This window comes from Bombina bombina, chromosome 4 (assembly GCF_027579735.1).
Source record: "Bombina bombina isolate aBomBom1 chromosome 4, aBomBom1.pri, whole genome shotgun sequence".
In the NCBI taxonomy this organism is placed as follows: domain Eukaryota; kingdom Metazoa; phylum Chordata; class Amphibia; order Anura; family Bombinatoridae; genus Bombina; species Bombina bombina.
In genome coordinates this window covers 446,929,660-446,950,840 of record NC_069502.1, presented here as the reverse complement: position 1 = coordinate 446,950,840, position 21,181 = coordinate 446,929,660, and the positions used below count along the sequence as shown (strand labels likewise).

The following is a 21,181-nucleotide window of genomic DNA, read 5'->3' as shown; positions in this document are numbered from 1 at the left end:
GTCTTAACTGTTGTCTTGCCTTTCATAGTGGTCTTGTAGACTTCATTGCTTGGGTATACCATCCATATGTGGTGTATTGTGAACTTTTACCATCTTATAAAATGACATTTTATTTTATAAAATGGTAAAAGTTCAGTTCTTTCATGATGTTTCTTTAATGACAGCTTACAGGAATACTTGTTTTGCACTTCATTTGCTCTATGTTCTTTCCTGCTTTTCTGTTTTTCTTCATCTACTTGGCCATATGTATGACTGAGGGATTGTGGGAGGGATTAAAGAACTGTTATGTTGGGTTGTTTTGCCTCCTCCTAGTGGACGGCAGTGGATGTCTCATGGACTCTCACCATCATAAAATATATGCAGGTATATTGCTTCCAACAAAATTTAAAATGCAATATTTTGTTTAGGCTACTTCTTTCATTTTGCCCTTTTTATTTTTTGCTTCAACAGTGATTGCATCATTTATTTTGCAAGATGAGAGGAGTTACCAAAAAAAAAGTGGATTTAAAAAGTAACACTGCTTAGGTCACTTCATAAAGAAGTTATAGGACCATAAAATACAGTACAATTGCATAATCAAATAGTTCATGATAACAAGAAGACTATGTAATAAAACTCTGAATTTCAAATGAGCAAGCTGAGAAATTTCCTTTTATTTCCCACCCCTGTGTCATGTGAAAGCAATCAATTAATCAGAGACATATACAGTATCTATACACTGTAAATTAATGTATTTGTATATATAATTAACATAGACACATTTACATTTCAGTATATTTTGCAGTCTTGGTTAAACCAATTTTCAGCATGTATTGAACAACTCTTTCTTTCCCACCAGAATTCTGATGAAGAGTCTCGGACAGGCTGGTGAGATTGAACCAGAAACGGAGGGAGTTTTAGTAGAATATGGAGTTGACTTCTCAGACTTTTCTAGTGATGTTCTGCAGTGCTTGCCCCAAAACCTGCCTTGGACAATTCCTCAAGAGGAGTACCGGAAAAGGAAAGATTTGAGGTGAGATTTTTCTTGAGTTGACTTTGGCTTAGCTGTGTTATTCAATTGTTTAGAGGGATGCAAAAACCTAGTAAGACAATTAACTACTGCTACAGATTTGTTATAAAATCTTTTATAAATATTATCTAACAAGCAACCCCTAGTAAAGGGAGAAACTAATATTAAGGATATGTGCACACAGCGTTATAGTAGATAAACCAGATTTCCCATATTACAACTCTATAGCACAGGTATATTTTTTATGTAAGTTGTGCCAAAGTAATATTATAAAGTGACCTGATGCTTTTTTAATTACGTTTGATAGTTAAGGAAGTACACATTTGTTGTTGTTGTTGATGATAATAAGCAAAAATAATATACAAACAAGCCAGATTAGGCTTCTGGACCTACAACCCAGCTAATTAGCCTTTTGCACATCAAATCCTCTGCCAGCCACATACATCAGACCCTTATATCAGATGCTGGGCCTTCCAGACACATACCCACATTAGAACCTGGTATTTCAGCCACTTGTCAACAACACACCCACATTTTACCTTCTCTTTGATTCCTGGCTCTACCATACCTCAAAATTATACCTATGTCAGATTTCAGAATCCTGGCCCTGGTATCTGTCATCCCAATACCCACATCAGATATATGCCCTGAAGTCTCTCTCTAAGCCACTTTCCTTAATATAACCTGAGCTGTTTGGCTGCTTTCTGCTGCTTTGGTTCCCATGCCCAAACTCTGCTCACGAGGCCTATGGAGAGAGAAACAAATAGTTTTACTGGGTTAGACTGCACCAATACATAAGACAGAAATGCCACACCTTGGTGCAACACTTCAATTTACATTAAATTTGCTCCAAGACTATTGTGTTGAAGTTTGCTGACCCTTCCAGTAGCAGGTAGTGTAAATCCACCACAATTAAGAGAACCAAGTGTTATGTGATGAGGCACTGAGTATATAACCTTTCTGGCTTTAAATCTATCTATCTTTAGCATGTGGTAGGCATGGTGATTAATATGATTAAAGGGACAGTAAACACCAACAATTTTATTGTTTTAAAAAAGATAGATAATACCTTTATTTACCAGTCCCCAGTTTTGCATAACCAACACTGTGATATTATTACACTTTTTAGCTCAGTGTTTACCTTGTATCTAAGCTTCTGCAGACAACCTTCTTATCTCAGATCTTTTGACTGACTTGCATTTTAGGCAAATAGTTTTGACTCATAACCCCACAGGCATGAGCATAATGTTATCTATATGGCTCACATGAACTAACACCCTGTAGCTTAAAAAAAACCTTGAAAGGTGAAAAATGAGGTGCACCAGCAAACAGCGATGTCAAGTTGAAAACTTTTATTTGCAGATAAAATCTTTCATCCCAGATAGGGATACAAATCTTGGATCTCCAGTGGCGATGTGAGTAGTATGGGCTCCACTCAGGGACTGACTGCTGACATGTTTCGGCTCAGAAAGCTTAAAAAAACCCTGTCAAATGCATTCCAATAATAGGTGGCCTTTAAGGTATTAGAAATTATCATTACAGCCTACGTAGGTTTATATGCTAGAATAACAATTACCAAGAGAACAAAGCAAATTTGATGCTAAAAATAAACTGGAAAGTTGTTAAACTTTCATGAGTCAAATAGGGCATGCAATTTTAAATTTGGATTTTACTGTCCTTTTAATATGAAAATTGTTTTCTTTCATGTAATTGGCAAGAGTCCATGAGCTAGTGACGTATGGGATATACAATCCTACCAGGAGGGGCAACGCTTCCCAAACCTCAGAATGCCTATAAATACACCCCTCACCACACCCACAATTCAGTTTTACAAACTTTGCCTCCTATGGAGGTGGTGAAGTAAGTTTGTGCTAAGATTTCTACGTTGATATGCACTTCTCAGCATTTTTTGAAGCCCGATTCCTCTCAGAGTACAGTGAATGTCAGAGGGATGTGAAGGGAGTATCACCTATTGAATGCAATGGTTTTCTTCACAGGGATCTATTTCATAGGTTCTCTGTTATCGGTCGTAGGGATTCATCTCCTACCTCCCTTTTCAGATTGACGATATACGCTCATATTCCATTACCTCTACTAGTTTGGCTATCTGCTATGATTTGGCACTTTTATGTATTTATATAAAGTTCTAAATATATGTATTGTACTTATATTTGCCATGATTCACGTTTTCAGTATATTTCCTTTTTTGCAGACTGTCAGTTTCATATCTGGGAAATGCTTTTTTTATTAAAAATTATTTCTTACCTGGGGTATAGTCTCTTTTTCAATTGACTGTCTTTTAAATTTGCGGGCAGAATTAGGCTTGCGAGGGCGATAAATGACAAAATTTATTGCGTAATTTTTGGCTCAAGATTTTTTTTGACACAAAGTTATGTTCGTTGATGCAAATTCATCATTTCTGACGTCTTAGTTGACGCTGAATCCTTCACAAGGTTGCATCATCTATGACGCGAGTGTTTCGTTTCCGGACGTTTTTGTCGCCAAAAATTTTTTTTCTGTTTGTTGTGCGTCATACTTGGCGCCAAATATTTTCATTATTTAAAACCCCATTCCTTTTGCCTCTGGCCTTTTTCTATGTCAGAGGGCTATGCTGTTTGCATTTTTTCCCATTCCTGAAACTGCCATATAAGGAAATTGATAATTTTGCTTTATATGTTGTTTTTTTCTCTTACATTTGCAAGATGTCTCAATCTGATCCTGTCTCAGAATTTACTGCTGGATTACTGCTGCCTGATAACGGTTCTACCAAAGCTAAGTACATTTGTTGTAAACTAGATGTAAACTAGATGTTCCCTCAACATCTAATGCACAAGATATACCTGTACATTTAAAATAATTTATTTCTGATTCTATTCAGAAGGCTTTGTCTGCCATCCCGCCTTCTAATAAACGTTAAAGGTCTTTTAAAACTTCTCATAGAGTTGATGAAATTTCAAATGACCCGCAACATACTGATTTATCTTTCTTTGATGAGGATCTATCTGATTCAGAAGATCCTGCCTCAGATATTGACACTGACAAATCCTCTTATTTATTTAAAATGGAGTATATTTGTTCTTTATTAAAAGAAGTGTTGATAACATTAGATATGGAGGAAACTAGTCCTCTTGATATTAAAACTAGTAAACGTTTAAATTATGTTTGTTTATAAACCTCCTGTGGTTATTCCAGAGGTTTTTCCAGTTCCTGATGCTATTTCAGATATGATTTCTAAGGAATGGAATAGGCCTGGTACTTTTTATTCCTTGTTCAAGGTTTAAAAAATTGTATCCTTTGCCAACTGTTAGATTGGAGTTTTGGGAAAAGATCCCCAAAGATGATGGGGCTATCTCTACTCTTGCTAAACGTACTACTATTCCTACGGAAGATAGTACTTCTTTTAAAGATCCTTTAGATAGGAAACTTAAATCTTATCTAAGGAAGGCTTATTTATATTCAGGTCATCTTCTTAGGCCTGCAATTTCTTTAGCTGATGTTGCAGCTGCTTCAACTTTTTGGTTGGAAACTTTAGCGCAACAAGTATCTGATCATGATTTGTCTAGCATTGTTAAGTTGATTCAGCATGCTAATAATTTCATTTGTGATGCCATTTTTTATATCATCAAAATTGATGTTAGATATGTCTTTAGCTATTTTAGCTAGAAGAGCTTTATGGCTTAAATCTTGGAATGCTGATATGACTTCTAAGTCCAAATTGCTATCTCTTTCTTTCCAAGGTAATAAATGATTTGGTTCTCAGTTGGATTCAATAATTTCAACTGTCACTGGGAGGAAGGGAGTCTTTTTGCCCAGGATAAAAAACCTAAGGGTAAATCTAAAGCTTCTAACCATTTTTGTTCCTTTCGACATAATAAGGAACAGAAATCTAATCCTTCCCCAAAGGAATCTGTTTCCAATTGGAAGCCTTCCTCAAATTGGAATAAATCCAAGCCATTTAAAAGATCAAAGCCAGCCCCCAAGTACGCATGAGGGTGCGGACCTTATTCCAGTTCAGCTGGTAGGGGCAGATTAAAATTTTTCAAAGATATTTGGATCAATTCAGTCCAAAATCATTGGTGTGACAAAACCAATCTCGCCACTGTACATTGGAGGGCCTGTTATGGAACATTCTTTGGGCTGGAGGTGCATGGGCTTAAGGATACCCAGAGACTGCATGGAAATATGGAATTTTATATGCTGGACACCCCATGTACTTTCATAACTCTGTCTTATGTCTATGTCACCCTGTATCCATAAATACAGGATGGGTACAGGGTGTGAGTGCCCCTTGTGGGAGCAATTGTGACTCTATAAGCCAAGTGGGCATAAAAGACTTTATAGCTAATAAGAACTGTTCCTATATTCTGTAATAAGATGTATTCTATGTATGTTTAAGATCTGATTGTGTCTCAGGAGTCTGTCTAGGTAAACTGATTGGGTTTTGTGGGATTATGTTAACTAGACTGCCCAACATCAGATTGTCTGAGTACTTAATATGTTAATCTGTTTTACCTGTGAATAGACAATTCTTAGAGGTTTGATGCATTGTTCATATGTTTGCTTTACTGTTTAACCAATGCCCTCTGTAACCTGAAGCCAGGGTTATATTCAACCCCCCCATCTGGGGTCAAAACCTGTATAAATACTAGGCATTCAGCCTTTAATAAATATATTCTTTTTTAAACCTGAAATGTGGAGCTTGGTCTCATGTTTGCAGGGAAACTGATCGAGGTTGTGAAGTGCTGATTCTGTATGCAGGACATTGTTCCCTGGTATTAACCCTTGGTATCCTGTTGGTACCGTAACAATTGGATTCAGAGTATTTTCTCTCAGGGGTACAGAATAGGTTTCAGAGTAAGACCGCCTGTGAGAAGATTTTTTTTCTCTCACGCATTCCAGCGAACCCAGGAAAGGCTCAGGCTTTCCAGAAGTGTGTTTCAGACCTGGAGTTATCAGGGGTAATCATGCCAGTTCAGTTTTAGGAACAGGGTCTGGGGTTTTATTCAAATCTATTCATTGTCCCAAAGAAAGAAAATTCATTCAGACCAGTTCTGGATCTAAAGATTTTGAATCGATTTGTAAGAGTACCAACTTTCAAAATGGTGACTATAAGGACTATTCTGCCTTTTGTTCAGCAAGGGCATTATATGTCCACAATAGACTTACAGAATGCATATCTTCATATTCCGATTCATCCGTATCACTATCAGTTCCTGAGATTCTCTTTTCTAGACAAGCATTACCAATTTGTTGCTCTTCCTTTTGGCCTAGCAGCAGCTTCAAGAATCTTTTCAAAGGTTCTCGGTGCCCTACTCTCTGTAATCAGAGAGTGGGGTATTGCGGTGTTTCCTTATTTGGACGATATCTTGGTACTCGCTCAGTCTTTACGTTCTGCAGAATCTCACGTGAATCAACTAGTGTTGTTTCTTCAAAGACATGGTTGGAGGATCAATTTACCAAAACGTTATTTGACTCCTTAGACAAGGGTAACCTTTTTTGGTTTCCAGATAGATTCAGTGCCCATGACTTTGTCTCTAACAGACAAGGGATGTTTAAAATTGGTTGCAGAACCTTCAGTCTCAGTCATTCCCTTCAGTAGCTATGTGCATGGAAGTTTTAGGTCTCATGACTGCAGCATCAGACGCGATCCCCTTTGCTCGTTTTCATATGTGACCTCTCCAGCTTTGTATGCTGAACCAATGGTACAGGGATTATACAAGGATATCACAATTGACATTCTTAAATCCCGATGTTCGACTTTCTCTGACTTGGTGGTTAGATCACCATTGTATAATTCTAGGGGCCTCTTTCGTTCATGCAACCTGGACTGTGATCACAACAGATGCAAGTCTTTCAGGTTTGGGATCTGTTTGTGGATCTCTGACTGCACAAGAAGTTTGGACATCTCAAGAGGCGAGATTACCTATCAATATTTTGGAACGTGCGATTCTCAGGGCTCTTCAGTTTTGGCCTCTGTTGAAGAGAGAACCGTTCATTTGTTTTCAGATAGACAATTTCTCAACTGTGGCATATGTCAATCATCAGGGTGGGACTCACAGTCCTCAAGCTATGAAAGAAGTATCCCGGATACTTGTTTGGGCGGAATCCAGCTCTTGCCTAATTTCTGCGGTTCATATCCCAGGTATAGACAATTGGGAAGCGGATTATCTCAGTCATCAGACTTTACATCCGGGAGAATGGTCTCTCCACCCAGATGTGTTTTCTCAAATTGTTCAGATGTGGGAGCTTCCAGAAATAGATCTGATGGCCTCTCATCTAAACAAGAAACTTCCCAGGTACCTGTCCAGGGATCCTCAGGCGGAAGCAGTGGATGCATTGACACTTCCTTGGTGTTATCAACCTGCTTATATTTTCCCGCCTATAGTTCTTCTTCCAAGAGTGATCTCCAAAATCATCTTGGAACAATCGTTTGTGATTGGTGATAAAAGTATTGGTGATAAATCGTTTGTGATTGGTGATTTACTTTTATCAAAATTGGTGATAAAAGTAAATTGGAAAGTTGTTTAAAATTTACATGCAAAAAGTTGAGCCGCAACGCCAAGTCATAAAAACCTAAAACTTTATTTGATCCCTAAAATAAATAACTCACAGGAGGGGGTTAATCCATCAGGAATATTATGCGTTTCGTACTCTTAAGAGTACTTAATCATAGATATTGTTCATATACACACACCTTACTTTTAAAGGTTGAACAACCAATCGGATTACAGAAATTTAAAAACGTATGTTAACCCTTGATTTTAAAAAAAGATGGAACAGAGCTGTTTGCTGCCACTGGCCATATTTAAATAACAAAAGTCATGTGATCTAGCAGTCAGGGTAAATTTTGCACATGATGAACAAAGCATCTGAAACAAATGAGGTTTACTTGATGACACAGAAACTTCTATATAGCCAACACAAGAACTGTAAGCGCAAAATGCATCATATAACTCAAACAAATGTTTTTTATAATTTTTATGTTTGAGTTATATGATGCATATAACAGGGTTCACTTTTGTTTTTGAAATGTTGCGCAACTCATAATAGCTTAGCGCCCTGTTTCAGAACAGGGAAAGTCCTGTCTTAAGCACCACATGACCGGGTGCGGTCTCTTTCATTTCCTAAGATCCTGCAGCAGACATCATTTCTGAGGAGAGCGTGTTCACTGTTAGCTGTCTGGGTCTAGGAGGTGGTAAGTGTCCCAGCCATTGTGTGTATTAAGATACCGTTTTTTTTTTAAATAAAAATGTTTATTTTTGTTTGTCCTCTGTGGGTATATACAAAGCTATGGAGGACTCTGATACTACATTAGAGGGTTCTGCTCCTTCTGTACTGATTAATAATTCCTGTTTATATTGTGAGGTGGCTGTGGTTTGCCCGCCTGCTCAATTTTGTTCCATTTGCCTGTTCTAAAGTCTAAGAAGGGAGACAACTACTCATACTCATGGCACTATTAGCCCCTCTAAACCATCTACTTCTCAGCAGTCTGGGTCCCGTGAAATTACTACCCTTTCTACATTACCTGCTCCACATGCAGTTTCCCGTGGCTCATCTAATCCTCTAACTGGAGGGGGCCTTTTCCCAGCAGACTTTACTGCGCAGTTAAATTTGGCGGTGTCTGCGGCCCTGAGAAAGGTTAAACATAGTTCTCCTGACCTAGAGTCATCTAAATATTTGTCGAATTTAGCTATGTCCCAGGTATCCGAGGATGAGTTAACCTCTGTGGCTTTAGAGGGTGAACTTTCTGAGTCAGAGACTTCAGTTTCTAAACCTGCGTCAGCGGAGGAACCCTCCTTTAGATTTAAAATTGAGCATCTGGATTTTTTTATTAAAGGAGGTTCTGTCTTCACTAGAGGTTCCAGAGACTACTCTCCCTGAGGATCCCTAAACTAGACGGGGTTTATGAAGATAGAAAGGTCCCTCTGACTTTTCCTGTGCCAGTTAAGATGGCGAACATTATTAGTAACGAATGGGAAAGATTAGGAACTTCTTTTTTCCCCTTGTCTACTTTTAAAAAAATTATTCCCGGTCCCTGACTCTCAATTAGATTTGTGGGGCTCCATCCCTAAGGTGAATGACGCTATCTCTACGCTGGCTAAGCATACTACTATCCCTTTGGAGGATAGTTCTTCTTTTAGAGAGCCTATGGATAAGAAAATGGAAACTTTTCTGAGGAAGATGTTTCACCAGACCAGAAAAGAGGGCTGCCTTCTTAGGTTGCATATGGGATCTCTCCTCTCTAGGAGTAATTGTCCCGGTACCTACAGCAGAAAGAGGTTTGGGGTTTTATTCAAACCTTTTCATGGTTCCAAAGAAAGAGGGAACTTTCCGTCCAATTCTGGACCTAAAGTGCCTAAACAAATTTCTGAGTGTTCCTTCTTTCAAAATGGAGACAATTCTTTATTTGTTAGCTATTGCCTCTGTGCGCAGAGTTTGAGATTTCTGCTTTGCAATGTGACCCCCCTTATCTGGTTTTTCATGCTGACAAGGCAGTTTTACGCAGTATAACGGCTTATTCCACTAGAGCAGTGGCTTCCTTTTGGACATTTAAGAATAAAGCCTCAATGGATCAGATTTGTCCTCGTACACACTTTTTTTAAAATTTTACAAGTTTGATGAGTTTGCTTCGGCTGAAGGCCCCCATAAACCAATTACATATGGCCCACAAGACTAGCCCACCAGGATACCGGGAAATGTCCTAGTGTCCTCTGGCATCTGGGCCTGGTCAGAGCCTGCGCTACCTTAGGGTGCACCTGCACATTCCTTTTTATTTGCATTGCTGCCGCTTAGTGTGAGTCAGAATGCAGCTTGTGCTCTGACTCTCATCACTGAACGCCGGCTGGAAGAAGCAATTAGTATGGTCTGCACTATCCAAAGGTACAGACAAATCACTCCCCCACCGGACTATCAAGAATTCATTTTTAACGGTTTTACCCCTATTTCGACCACCAGGGATTTAGCCTCCTCTCTGCAAAAAAGGTAAGCAAGATAAGGGACTAGCTGTTTTTTTTTTTTTTTTTTTAATTTATTTCATAATAAAATGAGTATACTGTTGATACTGTTGAAACCTTAAAGGGACAGTCAAGTTCAAAAAAACTTTTATGTTTCAAATAGGGCATGTAATTTTAAACAACTTTCCAATTTACTTTTATCACCAACTTTGCTTTGTTCTCTTGGTATTCTTAGTGAAATAAATAAATAATGAGTACAGCGCCAACAAAGGCTAAGAAATAATAAACACTAAAAAACTAGGAGTGTTAAAGGGGTCCCTAAAAATAAGGTAATGACCCAAATGGTTCTAAAATGGTTTAATTAGCACAGAGTAACAGAGTGAAAGGTAAATAATGAGAAATGCCAGGGAGGTGGTTAAAATCCCTACATTAAAAATACAATAAAACTGACAATAAAAATCATGGATCCATGATAGACAATAGTTATATGGAAAATAATGAACAGTGGTAGTAATGTGTGGTGAATAAGTGAGTTGGATGTACAAAGTGGTATTAACCAATTAGTAAACAATATACATACACATCAATAAACGTTGTGGAAGATAGCAAATACAAAATATCTCAAATGCAAGTACTAGTGGCACTGCAGTGCATAAAAAAGAATAAAAATGAATAAAAATCGGTGGAAAAAATTGTGTGAAAAAATAATAAAGGTAAAAAATGTGATGAAATGAAGTAGCACAATGATGTGAAAAAAATCAAAAGATGAGATGAGTGAAAAAATCCAATGAAAAAATAAAAGTACAAAATGATGTTCAACAAATGTTAGTGATGATCAAGAAAACGAAATAAAAAGTAATTTGTAATCCAAATGAGTAAAACAAAAGGAAAGTCACAAAAAAGAACCTTGAATCCTGATGATGGGGGTTCCCAGGTGATTCCTGACAGCGGTCAGCTACTAATCCAAAGTCCTAAAAACGGCCCTGTTAGCAAGTTACTAAGTAGTAAGAACAGTCTACAAGTTTTTCATTTTTGTGGCCCACATAAGTATCAAAAAGGCTATAGCTGGTACTAAGTAATTAATTTATAAAGCTTGTAGGCGGGTAAGTCTCTTCCAAAACACATTTTGGTTTATTATACCAGGTCAGTTTACCCTTTTTGGGCATTTAGGAGTGTAACTTCTGTTGTACAGATTTGCAAAGCAGCAACCTGGTCTTTCTTACTCTCCAAATTTTACCATTTTGATGTTTTTGCTTTTTCTGCAGCAGCTTTTGGAAGAAATGTCTTCCAGGCCACAGTATCATGCACATTTCTTTTACAAGATATGACGAGTCCACGGATTTCATCCTTACTTATGGGATATCACCTCCTGGTCAGCAGGAGGAGGCAAAGAGCTCCACAGCAGAGCTGTATATAGCCCCTCCCTTCCCTCCCCCTCCAGTCATTCTCTTTGCCTGTGTTAGTGATAGGAAGAGGTAAAGTGAGGTGTTAGTTTACATTTCTTCAATCAAGAGTTTATTTTAAATGGTGCCTGTGTGCACTATTTCTTCTGTTATGTGTGATCAGTCCACGGGTCATCATTACTTCTGGATATTATCTGCTCCCCCACAGGAAGTGCAAGAGGATTCACCCAGCAGAGCTGCTACACAGCTCCTCCCCTCTACGTCACCTCCAGTCATTCTCTTGCACCCAAAGACTAGATAGGAGGTGTGAGAGGACTATGGTGATTATACTTAGTTTTTATAACTTCAATCAAAAGTTTGTTATTTTACAATAGCACCGGAGCGTGTTATTACTTCTCTGGCAGAGTTTGAAGAAGAATCTACCAGAGTTTTTCTTATGATTTTAACCGGAGTAGTTAAGATCATATTGCTGTTTCTCGGCCATCTGAGGGAGGTAAAAGCTTCAGATCAGGGGACAGCGGGCAGTTGAATCTGCATTGAGGTATGTAGCAGTTTTTATTTTCTGAATGGAATTGATGAGAAAATCCTGCTATACCGTTATAATGACATGTACGTATACTCTACACTTCAGTATTCTGGGGATGGTATTTCACCGGAATTACTCTGTAAAAGTACATTAAACCTTTTAATAGGTATTTAATTCATGTTAAACGTTTTTGCTGGAATGTAGAATCGTTTGCATTTCTGAGGTACTGAGTGAATAAATATTTGGGCGTTATTTTTCCACTTGGCAGTTTGCTTGTTTTGCTTATGACAGTTTCGTTTCTCTCTCACTGCTGTGTGTGAGGGGGAGGGGCCGTTTTTTGGCGCTCTTTGCTACGCATCAAAAAATTTTCAGTCAGTTACACTTGTATTTTCTGCATGATCCGGTTCATCTCTAACAGAACTCAGGGGTCTTCAAACTTCTTTGAAGGGAGGTAGATTCTCTCAGCAGAGCTGTGAGATTTATGTAGTGACTGTGTTTTAAAACGTTGCTCTGTAATTTTTATGTTTAAAATTTAATTAGTGTTGCTTTACTAATGGGAACAAACCTTTGCTAACAAGTTGTGTTGTTTTTAAAGAGTGATGCTATAACTGTTTTTCAGTTCATTATTTCAACTGTCATTTAATCGTTTAGTGCTTCTTTGAGGCACAGTACGTTTTTGTTAAATAAGATTGTAACCAAGTTGCATGTTTATTGCTAGTGTGTTAAACATGTCTGATTCAGAGGAAGATACCTGTGTCATTTGTTCCAATGCCAAGGTGGAGCCCAATAGAAATTTATGTACTAACTGTATTGATGCTACTTTAAATAAAAGCAAATCTGTACAAATTGAACAAATTTCACCAAACAGCGAGGGGAGAGTTATGCCGACTAACTCGCCTCACGTGTCAGTACCTGCATCTCCCGCCCGGGAGGTGCGTGATATTATGGCGCCTAGTACATCTGGGCAGCCATTACAGATAACATTACAAGATATGGCTACTGTTATGACTGAAGTTTTGGCTAAGTTACCAGAACTAAGAGGCAAGCGTGATCACTCTGGGGTGAGAACAGAGTGCGCTGATAATTCTAGGGCCATGTCTGATACTGCGTCACAGCTTGCAGAGCATGAGGACGGAGAGCTTCATTCTGTAGGTGACGGTTCTGATCCAAGCAGATTGGATTCAGATATTTCAAATTTTAAATTTAAATTGGAAAACCTCCGTGTATTACTAGGGGAGGTCTTAGCGGCTCTTAACGATTGTAACACTGTTGCAATACCAGAGAAAATGTGTAGGTTGGATAAATACTTTGCGGTACCGGCGAGTACTGACGTTTTTCCTATACCTAAGAGATTAACTGAAATTGTTACTAAGGAGTGGGATAGACCCGGTGTGCCGTTCTCACCCCCTCCAATATTTAGAAAGATGTTTCCAATAGACGCCACCACACGGGACTTATGGCAAACGGTCCCTAAGGTGGAGGGAGCAGTTTCTACTTTAGCTAAGCGCACCACTATCCCGGTGGAGGATAGCTGTGCTTTTTCAGATCCTATGGATAAAAAATTAGAGGGTTACCTTAAGAAAATGTTTGTTCAACAAGGTTTTATATTGCAACCCCTTGCATGCATCGCGCCGATTACGGCTGCGGCAGCATTTTGGATTGAGTCTCTGGAAGAGAACCTTAGTTCCGCTACGCTGGACGACATTACGGACAGGCTTAGAGTCCTTAAACTAGCTAATTCATTCATTTCGGAGGCCGTAGTACATTTAACCAAACTTACGGCTAAGAATTCAGGATTCGCCATTCAGGCACGTAGGGCGCTGTGGCTAAAATCCTGGTCGGCTGATGTAACTTCTAAGTCCAAATTACTTAATATACCTTTCAAGGGGCAAACTTTATTTGGGCCCGGTTTGAAAGAAATTATCGCTGACATTACAGGAGGTAAGGGCCACGCTCTACCGCAAGACAAAGCCAAAGCTAAGGCTAGACAGTCTAATTTTCGTCCCTTTCGGAATTTCAAAGCAGGTGCAGCATCAACTTCCACTGCACCAAAACAGGAAGGAGCTGTTGCTCGTTACAGACAAGGCTGGAAACCTAACCAGTCCTGGAATAAGGGCAAGCAGGCCAGAAAACCTGCTGCTGCCCCTAAGACAGCATGAACCGAGGGCCCCCGATCCGGGACCGGATCTAGTGGGGGGCAGACTCTCTCTCTTCGCCCAGGCTTGGGCAAGAGATGTCCAGGATCCCTGGGCGCTAGAGATCATATCTCAGGGATACCTTCTAGACTTCAAATTATCTCCCCCAAGAGGGAGATTTCATCTGTCAAGGTTGTCAACAAACCAAATAAAGAAAGACGCGTTTCTACGCTGTGTACAAGATCTATTATTAATGGGAGTGATCCATCCGGTTCCGCGGTCGGAACAAGGACAAGGGTTTTACTCAAACCTGTTTGTGGTTCCCAAAAAAGAGGGAACTTTCAGGCCAATCTTGGATTTAAAGATCCTAAACAAATTCCTACGAGTTCCATCGTTCAAAATGGAAACTATTCGGACAATCTTACCCATGATCCAAAAGGGTCAATACATGACCACAGTGGATTTAAAGGATGCTTACCTTCACATACCGATTCACAAAGATCATTACCGGTATCTAAGGTTTGCCTTTTTAGACAGGCATTACCAGTTTGTAGCCCTTCCATTCGGATTGGCTACGGCTCCAAGAATCTTCACAAAGGTTCTGGGTGCCCTTCTAGCGGTTCTGAGACCGCGAGGAATTTCGGTAGCTCCGTACCTAGACGACATTCTGATACAAGATTCAAGCTTTCAAACTGCCAAGTCTCATACAGAGTTAGTTCTGGCATTTCTAAGGTCGCATGGATGGAAAGTGAACGAAAAGAAGAGTTCTCTCTTGCCTCTCACAAGAGTTCCATTCTTGGGGACTCTTATAGATTCTGTAGAAATGAAGATTTATCTGACAGAAGACAGATTAACAAAGCTTCTAAATGCATGCCGTGTCCTTCATTCCATTCAACTCCCGTCAGTAGCTCAATGCATGGAGGTGATCGGCTTAATGGTAGCAGCAATGGACATAGTACCCTTTGCACGCCTACATCTCAGACCGCTGCAATTGTGCATGCTGAGTCAGTGGAATGGGGATTACTCAGATTTGTCCCCCACTCTGAATCTGGATCAAGAGACCAGAAACTCTCTTCTATGGTGGCTTTCTCGGCCACATCTGTCCAGGGGGATGCCGTTCAGCAGGCCGGACTGGACAATCGTAACAACAGACGCCAGCCTTCTAGGTTGGGGCGCTGTCTGGAATTCTCTGAAGGCTCAGGGACAATGGAGTCAGGAGGAAAGTCTCCTGCCAATAAACATTCTGGAATTGAGAGCAGTTCTCAATGCCCTTCTAGCTTGGCCCCAGTTAAAGACTCGGGGGTTCATCAGGTTTCAGTCGGACAACATCACGACTGTAGCTTACATCAACCATCAGGGAGGGACAAGAAGCTCCCTAGCAATGATAGAAGTATCAAAGATAATTCGCTGGGCAGAGTCTCACTCTTGCCACCTGTCAGCAATCCACATCCCGGGAGTGGAGAACTGGGAGGCGGATTTCTTGAGTCGCCAGACTCTTCATCCGGGGGAGTGGGAACTTCATCCGGAGGTCTTTGCCCAAATACTTCGACGTTGGGGCAAACCAGAGATAGATCTCATGGCGTCTCGCCAGAACGCCAAACTTCCTCGCTACGGATCCAGATCCAGGGATCCGGGAGCGGTTCTGATAGATGCTTTGACAGCACCTTGGAACTTCAGGATGGCTTATGTGTTTCCACCCTTCCCGCTGCTTCCTCGATTGATTGCCAAAATCAAACAGGAGAGAGCATCAGTGATTCTAATAGCGCCTGCATGGCCGCGCAGGACTTGGTATGCAGATCTAGTGGACATGTCATCCTGTCCACCTTGGTCTCTACCTCTAAGACAGGACCTTCTGATTCAGGGTCCATTCAAACATCAAAGTCTAACTTCTCTGAAGCTGACTGCTTGGAAATTGAACGCTTGATTTTATCAAAACGTGGTTTTTCTGAGTCGGTTATTGATACCCTGATACAGGCTAGGAAGCCTGTTACCAGAAAGATTTACCATAAAATATGGCGTAAATACCTATACTGGTGTGAATCCAAAGATTACTCTTGGAGTAAGGTTAGGATTCCTAGGATATTGTCTTTTCTACAAGAAGGTTTAGAAAAGGGTTTATCGGCTAGCTCATTAAAGGGACAGATTTCAGCTCTGTCCATCTTGTTACACAGGCGTCTGTCAGAAAATTCAGACATCCAGGCCTTTTGTCAGGCTTTAGCTAGGATCAAGCCTGTGTTTAAAACTGTTGCTCCGCCATGGAGTTTAAACTTAGTTCTTAACGTTTTACAGGGTGTTCCGTTTGAACCCCTTCATTCCATTGATATAAAATTGTTATCTTGGAAAGTTCTATTTTTAATGGCTATTTCCTCGGCTCGAAGAGTCTCTGAGTTATCAGCCCTACATTGTGATTCTCCTTATCTGATCTTTCACTCAGACAAGGTAGTTCTGCGTACTAAACCTGGGTTCTTACCTAAGGTTGTATCTAACAGGAATATCAATCAAGAGATTGTTGTTCCATCCTTGTGTCCAAATCCTTCTTCAAAGAAGGAACGTCTTCTACACAATCTGGATGTAGTTCGTGCCCTCAAGTTCTACTTGCAGGCAACTAAAGATTTTCGCCAAACTTCTTCCCTGTTTGTCGTTTATTCTGGACAGAGGAGAGGTCAAAAAGCTTCTGCTACCTCTCTCTCTTTTTGGCTTCGTAGCATAATACGTTTAGCCTATGAGACTGCTGGACAGCAGCCTCCTGAAAGAATTACAGCTCATTCCACTAGAGCTGTGGCTTCCACTTGGGCCTTTAAGAATGAGGCCTCTGTTGAACAGATTTGCAAGGCTGCAACTTGGTCTTCGCTTCATACTTTTTCCAAATTTTACAAATTTGACACTTTTGCTTCTTCGGAGGCTATTTTTGGGAGAAAGGTTCTTCAGGCAGTGGTTCCTTCTGTATAATGAGCCTGCCTATCCCTCCCGTCATCCGTGTACTTTTGCTTTGGTATTGGTATCCAGAAGTAATGATGACCCGTGGACTGATCACACATAACAGAAGAAAACATAATTTATGCTTACCTGATAAATTCATTTCTTCTGTTGTGTGATCAGTCCACGGCCCGCCCTGTTTTTTAAGGCAGGTACATATTTTTTAAATTATAATTCAGTCACCACTGCACCCTTGGCTTCTCCTTTCTCGTTGGTCTTTGGTCGAATGACTGGAGGTGACGTAGAGGGGAGGAGCTGTGTAGCAGCTCTGCTGGGTGAATCCTCTTGCACTTCCTGTGGGGGAGCAGATAATATCCAGAAGTAATGATGACCCGTGGACTGATCACACAACAGAAGAAATGAATTTATCAGGTAAGCATAAATTATGTTTTTTTCCAATAGAGCAGCTTCTAGAGTAATAGCCACCTAGGCTGTGGGAACTAGTCGACTTTTTTAGCTCACTGTGCCTCCCTTACTTAGGCTGTCTTCTATTTATAGTCTTAGAAAATGGGAACTAAGACTTTTCTATCCTTGCAGGGCCTCAGGAGGAAGAGTGGACCTCTTGACACTAAAGGATCATGATGCTGTTCCTCAGCATAGAGGTAAGCACATTCTACTTTATCTAGGGCTTGTATGCTAATCTCAGTTTGACTGTATTACTTCCTCTGTTTGTGAAAGGGCTTATGTTAAGTTTCCCTTTCTACTAGTGTGGGTTCAATGGTACAGGAATGGACCGTAACACGTAGCTTCCCATCTCCCTCCTTCATACACCATAATTTGTTAGAGGGGCTGGGATCTGTTTTTTACTGCAGGGTAACACTGTTTGTAGGGCAATTGTTTATTAGACACGCTTGTATCAGTGTGTGATAACATAATGGGCTGACACTGGGGCACCGGAGTCAGAGGGAGAACTTCAATTTTCTCTGAGACTCTTGTGTATGGCGGCAAGTTAATTTGCAGGGGTTGTTTAATACGCCCATGAAGGGCGGGGCCTAATCTCCCGCACTTCAGGGAGATTATGCAGATTTGTCTCCTCAGATAGATCTGGATCAGGAGACAAGAGACTCTCTTCTTTGGTGGTTGTCGCTGGATCATCTGTCCCAAGGGATGTGCTTTCGCAGACCTTCATGGGTGATTGTGACAACGGACGCCAGTCTACTAGGCTGGGGTGCAGTCTGGAATTCCCTGAAGGCTCAGGGTGTGGACTCGGTCGGAGTCTCTACTTCCAATCAATATTCTGGAGTTAAGGGCAATATTCAATGCTCTTCAGGCTTGGCCTCAGTTGGCTTCGGCAAAGTTCATCCGATTTCAGTCGTAAAACATCACGACTGTGGCTTACATCAATCATCAGGGAGGAACAAGGAGTTCCTTGGCGATGACAGAAGTATCCAAGATAATTCGGTGGGCGGAGACTCTTGTTATCTGTCAGCAATCTACATTACAGGAGTAGACAACTGGGAGGCGGATTTTTTGAGCAGACAGACGTTTCATCCGGGGGAGTGGGAACTCCACCTGGAGGTCTTTGCCACCCTGATTCTCAGGTGAGGCAGACCGGAATTAGATCTGATGGCGTCTCGTCAGAATGCCAAGCTCCCAAGATACGGATCCAGGTCCAGGGATCCTCAGGCCCAACTGATAGATGCCTTGGCAGTGCCTTGGTCGTTCAACCTAGCTTATGTGTTTCCACCGTTTGCTTTCCTTCCCCGGGTGATTGCACGGATCAAACAGGAGAGGGCTTCGGTGATTCTAATTGTTCCGGCGTGGCCTCCCAGAACTTGGTATGACGATCTGGTGGACATGTCCTCTCTGCCGCCGTGGAAACTTCCATTGAGGCAGGACCTTCTCATTCAGGGGCCCTTACATCATACAAATCTAATTTCTCTGCAGCTGACTGCTTGGAGATCGAACGCTTGATTTTATCTAAGCGAGGGTTCTCTGATTCGGTCATTGATACCTTGATCCAGGCACGTAAGCCTGTTACTTGAAAGATTTACCATAAGATATGGCGTAAATATCTTTATTGGTGCGAATCCAAGGGCTACTCATGAAGTAAGATTCAGATTCCTAGAATTTTGTCCTTTCTCCAAGAAGGATTGGAGAAAGGGTTATCAGCAAGTTCCTTAAAGGGACAGATTTCTGCTTTATCTATCTTGCTACACAAACATCTGGCAGATGTTGCAGATGTTAAATCTTTTTGTCAGGCTCTGACTAGAATCAAGCCTGTGTTTAGACCAATTGTTCCTCCTTGGAGTTTGAATTTAGTTCTTAATGTTCTTCAAGGGGTTTCCGTTTGAACCCATGCATTCCATAGATATTAAGTTATTATCTTGGAAAGTTTTATTTTTGGTTGCTATTTCTTCTGCTCGCAGAGTTTCTGAACTTTCGGCTTTACAATGTGATTCTCCTTATCTTATCTTCCATGCTGATAAGGTGGTGTTACGTACCAAACCTGGTTTTCTTCCTAAGGTTGTCTCTAACAAGAATATTAATCAGGAAATTGTGGTTCCTTCCTTGTGTCCTAACCCTTCTTCTAAGAAGGAACGTCTGTTACATAAATTAGGCGTAGTCCGTGCCTTGAAGTTCTACTTGCAGGCGACTAAGGATTTTCGTCAAACATCTTCATTATTTGTTGTTTTTGCTGGGAAACGTAGGGGTCTGAAAGCTACGGCTACCTCTCTTTCATTTTAGCTGAAGAGTATCATCCGTCTTGCATATGAGACTGCTGGACAGCAGCCTCCAGAACGAATCATGGCTCATTCTATTAAGGCTGTGGCTTCCTCATGGGCATTTAAAAATGATGCTTTTGTTGAACAGATTTGCAAGGCTGCAACTTGGTCGTCTCTTCATACTGAGGTTCGCTTCATCTGAGGCTGTTTTTGGGAGAAAGGTTCTTCAAGCAGTGGTGCCTTCCGTTTAGGTTCCTGTCTTGTCCCTCCCTTTCATCCGTGGCCTATAGCTTTGGTATTGTATCCCATAAGTAAGGATGAAATCCGTGGACTCGTCATAGCTTGTAAAAGAAAAGGAAATTTATGCTTACCTGATAAATTTATTTCTTTTACGATATGACGAGTCCACGGCCCACCCTGTTATTTTTTCTAAAGACAGGTTTTTATTTTTGTTAAACTTCAGTCACCTCTGCTCCTTGGCCTTTCCTTTCTCTTCCTAACTTCGGTCAAATGACTGGAGGGGGAGGGAAGGGAGGGGCTATATATACAGCTCTGCTGTGGAGCTCTTTGCCTCCTCCTGCTGACCAGGAGGCGATATCCCATAAGTAAGGATGAAATCCGTGGACTCTTCATATCGTAAAAGAAATACATTTATCAGATAAGCATACATTTTCTTTTTTCCAACTTATTTTCTTTTAGACTCGACAGCTTGCATATGAGATCCCAGATGTAATGGGTTGTGCACCCGCATATAAAAGAATACATCATTTATGCATACCTGATCTATTCCTTTCTTTCATGGTGGTGAAAATCCACGAGACCAGCCCAGTTTCTTAGAATCAGTTGGCATCAGTTTTAGTTTGCACCTCTCTGCTTTGTGCCTTCCTGTTTTCCAGTCTTTCTCTTCTTCTTGGCTATACATTAGATTGTGTGTAAAGAGAAGTGGGAGAGATTAAAAGCTCTTGGTATGTTGGGTATATTTGCCTCTTCCTAGTAGCCAGGAGTAATGGCTTTTGGAGTCTCGCCACCATGAGAAAAAGAATAAATAAATTATTTCTAATAACACAGTGAGTCCATGGATCATCATCAATTACTGTTGGGAATATCACTCCTGGTCAGCAGGAGGAGGCAAAGAGCACCACAGCAAAGCTGTTAAGTATCACTTCCCTTCCCACAACCCCCAGTTATTCTCTTTGCCTGCATTACAAGGAAGAGGTGAAGTTTAGGTGTCTGATAAGAATTTTCTTCAATCAAGATTTTTTTATTTTAAAGCAGAGTAGGTTTGCTCTGATCTTTCCTGGGGTCTAGCCGTAGCCCACGTCAGTCTCTTCAGTAGAGCAGTGGTGGCTTTAAAGGGTCATGAAACCCACATTTTTTCTTTCATGATTTAGAAAGAGAATGTAATTTTAAACATCTTTCTAATTTACTTATATTATCTCATTAGTTTTATTCTCTTGATATTCTTTGCTGAAAAGCATATCTAGATATGCTCAGTAGCTGTTGATTGGTTGC

The 21,181-nt window shown here is 40.6% G+C and overlaps 1 protein-coding gene across 1 annotated transcript in view; it reads left to right on the top strand.

Moving 5' to 3' along the window:
- Nucleotides 1-21,181, top strand: part of DIS3L2 (DIS3 like 3'-5' exoribonuclease 2) — a 1,626,200-nt gene that overhangs the window by 883,719 nt on the left and 721,300 nt on the right. The window contains exon 11 of the mRNA XM_053711913.1: nt 839-1,012. Coding sequence (XP_053567888.1) covers nt 839-1,012 — 174 coding nt within the window. The remainder of the gene's footprint in view (nt 1-838; nt 1,013-21,181) is intronic.